General features: G+C 46.4%; 1 protein-coding gene across 1 annotated transcript in view; it reads left to right on the top strand.

Annotated features, from left to right (window-relative positions):
- The first annotated feature begins 343 nt into the window (after window positions 1-343).
- The window catches only part of SLC25A10 (solute carrier family 25 member 10), a 23,959-nt gene continuing 19,450 nt past the window's right edge, over window positions 344-4,852 (top strand). The window contains exons 1-2 of the mRNA XM_083150149.1: window positions 344-627; window positions 3,204-3,415. Of these exons, the coding sequence (XP_083006275.1) occupies window positions 538-627; window positions 3,204-3,415 (302 nt within the window). The 5' untranslated portion in view covers window positions 344-537. The remainder of the gene's footprint in view (window positions 628-3,203; window positions 3,416-4,852) is intronic.

The raw sequence follows: 4,852 nt of genomic DNA, 5'->3' as shown, positions 1-4,852 counted from the left end.
GCCACCGGCGCCAGCTGCTCATCAGTCAGCACTTGGGACAGGGTACGCAGGGATCTCTCCACCTGTATACAGCAGCCGGGCAGACTCCCCCTTGGCTATCTCCCGATCGCTGCTGTATAACTGCACCTTCCATTTCTGCGTTGACATGGTGCGGGCATTTACAGGCAGTGCTGCACTGTGTGTGAGTCGCACCAGGCAGAGGCACTGGCAGGTAAAAGTCAGCGACAAATACGATCCCTGCTGCTGCCACAGTGCCATGTGACTGCTGTCGGTGTCACCCCGCCTGCTGCTTGCCTTGGCCCAGCACCCAGCAACACGTGTTCCCCACTTCCCCCGAAAGTGGTCCCATCCGTTGAACCATCGCCGCTTTAACAAATCGCTAATTCCTATTTGGCACTGCGCCGGGTGGGCGGAGACACGCACTCGGCTCTCTCTGATTGGTTGCGGCATCTCAGGTCAAAACCAGCCCCTGGCCCTTGGTCTGTGCAGAGCGATCAGGTCGGGTGAGAGAATTGAAGAAGACTTGGGGACTGAGAGATGGCAGAGCGGCGGGTGTCTCGCTGGTACTTCGGGGGCCTGGCCTCCTGTGGGGCGGCGTGCTGCACTCACCCGCTTGACTTGCTGAAGGTGATCAATGTGACCGTACTGCAATGTATGAACTGTCCTCCCACATACTGTATGTGTGCAGCAGTATGGGTGTACACCCTGCAGGCATGACAGCTGCAGCGGTGTGAGGGTGACTGCGCTGCATGCATGGTGCTCTGACTGTGTGTACTGTGTGGTGGATGTCAGGCTCAGTGTTTATGCTACTTTGTAAGTATGCAGCCCGGGAGTAAGCATGTGTATACCTATATCATATGTCTGCTATAATTCAGAGTTATTCTCCTTATACGCAGACACTGCATCCTTATTATATATGCTGTCTGCTGCATGTAACGAGAATAGTTATGTCTTGCTGTGATACATGCTGTGTCCAATTAGTGCATGTAATTGCTTATTTCTATGCCAATTAGTGTATGTGCTGTGTGAATTGGTGTATTGTGCATTTAATGTATATTTCCCCTGTGAGGGCTCTACCCATATGTGCTGGAAGTGTGCTTTTAGACATATCTATAATGTAAGACTTTTACTGTCCTTTTAGTGTACTTTACTGGTAGCGCATTTTCAGTGGGCGAGCATTCTGCTGGTAGCGCATTTTCAGTGGGCGAGCATTCTGCTGGTAGCGCATTTTCAGTGGGCGAGCATTCTGCTGGTAGTGCATTTTCAGTGGGCGAGCATTCTGCTGGTAGCGCATTTTCAGTGGGCGAGCATTCTGCTGGTAGTGCATTTCAGTGGGCGAGCCGGGTGCTGGTAAGCGCACCGTCGGTGTGCGAGCCGGGTGCTGGTAAGCGCACCGTTGGTGTGCGAGCCGAGTGCTGGTAAGCGCACCGTCGGTGTGCGAGCCGAGTGCTGGTAAGCGCACCGTCGGTGTGCGAGCCGAGTGCTGGTAAGCGCACCGTCGGTGTGCGAGCCGGGTGCTGGTAAGCGCACCGTCGGTGTGCGAGCCGGGTGCTGGTAAGCGCACCGTCGGTGTGCGAGCCGGGTGCTGGTAAGCGCACCGTCGGTGTGCGAGCCGGGTGCTGGTAAGCGCACCGTCGGTGTGCGAGCCGGGTGCTGGTATGCACATTGTCAGTAGGGGTGAGCATTGTGCTGGTAAGCGCATTGTCAGTGGGCGAGCATGGTGCTAGTAAGGGGTGTGGTATGGGGTTCCGACAGTAGGGATCCCGACTGCCCGGACTCAGACAGCATGGCGAGCGCAAAACAGCCCCTTGCGGGCTCGCCATGCTGCGGGCACGGTGGCTCGCTACGTGAGCCACCTATTCTATTCTCCCTCTATGGGGGTCGTGGACCCCCACGAGGGAAAATAGCGGGTGGCCGTCAGGCACCCGGCTGTCGGCGTTTTGACAGTTGGGATCCGCATGTTGGGTAAATGACTGTCGGGATCCCGACTGTTGGGAAGGCGTCCGGCACCCACTAGTAAGTGCATTGTCAGTTGGCGAGAGACATACATAAATGTAAATGAGCCATGAGTATGTCTGACAGCGCCTGTCAGTTATGTGCCATCCAATGACTTTGAAATATGTGCAGAGGTCAGTGTGTGTGTGTGTGTGTGTGTGTGTGTGTGTGTGTGTGTGTGCTTGCACTGTGCACTTTTTTTTATTTTATTATACATGGTCATACATAGTTTTACAAAGGCAAACACCTTTTGTCATAGCAATCCCAAAGTAATGCAATAGGACCCTGCACCTCAGATAAAGTATTGTGGTGCAGGATTGAGCCATTTATCTATTGTTCGTGGTGCACATACTTGGAAAAGACCAATACTTCATGTATATATGAGACCTGAGCTCATGTACCCATACAAGTGTAATTGTTCCTATGTGGTGCAGGACACTTCTCTATAATAACATAGGGGTTTATTCTAGTTCATTCTTTCTGACAAAATCCTTCTTAGATGGACAAAACCATGTGCACTGCAGGGGGGCAGATGTAACTTGTGCAGAGAGAATTAGATTTGGGTGAGTTATTTTGTTTCTGTGCAGGGAAAATACTGACTGCATGATTTTACACTTCAATATAGATCTCACTTTGAAGAAAAACCCCACCCAAATCTAATTCTCTCTGCACAAGTTACATCTGCCCCACCCGCAGTGCACATGGTTTTGTCCATCTAAGAAGGATTTTGTCAGAAAGAATGGACTAGAATAACCCCCATAGTGAGTGCATTGTATTGATAACTTCCCCACTATTTCTGAATGATGTTTTCGAGATAAAACACTTTGGAAGAGGATGAATGACCATGTAACTGTGGTAAAGAGGTGGTGGAAGTATTTGTATGAACAATCTGAGAGATTAGTCTGTGATAATGCTTACTGTTGTAGAAACTGTTGTAGAAACATGATTACATTTTTGCTGTGTCGTAGTGAACAAATAGTAGTAGAGGGAGTGGCGAATGCTTGTGGAAGCATTTTGTTATGGACCAATTACTGTGTTTGTGCGGAAAGGTAGAAGTGGCACAAAGGGCATTGGCAGGGGGTAATGGTATGTGCGCACAATAAACAGAACCCGCTTGAGACGTAGTGACCTTTGAGTTTTCTTCAGTGCTGTTTCTTCTGGCAATCTGTCACCAAGTGTCACATGGCTTCCTCTGTCCCAATGTTTAGGTGCATCTACAGACCCAGCAGGAGGTGAAGATGAGAATGACTGGTATGGCTCTTACAGTCATTAAAAATGATGGCTTTTTTGCACTGTATAATGGACTGAGTGCATCGCTGTTCAGACAGGTGAGATGCTCTGCGGAGATTACACGCTACACCTGCCTATTACTGCAAATCCATTTCAGATTAATTTGTCAGATCAGAAAATTTACAACCACGTAAATGAACTCTGCTATTTCTATTAATTGGCAACCTACCATCCGCACACTTTTCATGCCTCATATTCAGCCTAGTCTATAAACACCCTACTGTTCACTACATTGCTCTGGAATGGAATCTGCTGAGCTATATCAGTAACTGTAAATAATACATTGATTGGTTAATACATACAGTTTATGGATTGCATAACTATTAAGCAAATCAGCTCCTACCTATAATTACATCATTAATGCTAACTCAAAGTTGATTGGTTGCTATAGGCAAATACTCCTTTTTTCCCCCCCATTTTTGATACATTAACCCTTCAGTGCTATATAGAATAACACAGTTGGAGGTTTATCGTCTTACTAATACATATACTAAAGTTGTTTATGGAGTAGTAAATAGTTAAGTAAAGTATGTTTTCTAGGTGTGACCAGCTTCCATTTTACCTTAATGGAAGGTTCTCAAACCTCAGGACCCCACACAGTTCATCTCTTCCAGGTCGCTTGTGGAATTGTAAAATGTGACAATTGGTGATACACAGAGCTTCTGCTAGGTGACCTGGAAAACATGGCCTGTGTGGGGTCCAGAGGACTGAGATTAAGAAGCACTGCTTTAATGTAATCTTCTGTACAGGGAAAATGAGTGTCCTAGCACATGGGCAGGTGTTTGCTTTAGGTTTCGGGCTGTGTTGGTGACATTGCCTGGCATCACTACTGAATGTCTTTGCACAAGATCTCCTAAATGTTCTCCAACCTCCAACATGAACTTATCCTGAAATAAAACTAAGATCATTTAAGAAATCCATTGGCTGTGGGCAGGATGTAGCAAAAACAAAATTGCAAAAAAGTTCTGTGTATGTATTAAAGTGACAGCTCTTATTGGAAGAAAAAGGAAATGTGCTGGATGATATATAATGTATAAGACGGATCACAATGATGACTTTTATTAACTAAAAAAAAACTTATTAATAATATTAAAATAAAATCCAGTCACATGACTATTCAATTAAAATAAATTCAAGAGCTCATGAGTCCTTATAGCAATCCACTTGATCTTCTGGTGTAATTATGGATAGGCTGCATCCCATAGATTGATGTAGTAGACCAGTTCCTGATATACTACATGAAGAGTCATGAGCTCTTGAAATTATACAGCAAACTGGGAACTCTGGAGATTCATCTGCACAACTTTGGGACAACAGTTATATCCCTAATTGCTCCAGACCCCACTCAGTGGGTCACCATGGGAATAGCAAAATATAAAAAAAATGACATTGAACATTGTGGCTGGGATAATTATCTTGGTCTTTTGCTTTTATTTTTGCATATGTAGTTCTGGACTCAGATATCTGTAAATGCTGTAGGACAGAGACAGAGGGGCCGATTCTTGTTCACTCTTAGTGAACCAAAATCGTCCCATGCCCCAATGGCTGGGGTTTGTGCATTTGTGTA

The sequence above is a fragment of the Crinia signifera genome, chromosome 6, assembly GCF_055691185.1.
Source record: "Crinia signifera chromosome 6, ASM5569118v1, whole genome shotgun sequence".
Classification (NCBI taxonomy): domain Eukaryota; kingdom Metazoa; phylum Chordata; class Amphibia; order Anura; family Myobatrachidae; genus Crinia; species Crinia signifera.
The sequence above is the reverse complement of the archived record's forward strand: the minus strand, read 5'-3'. Positions and strand labels throughout refer to the sequence as shown.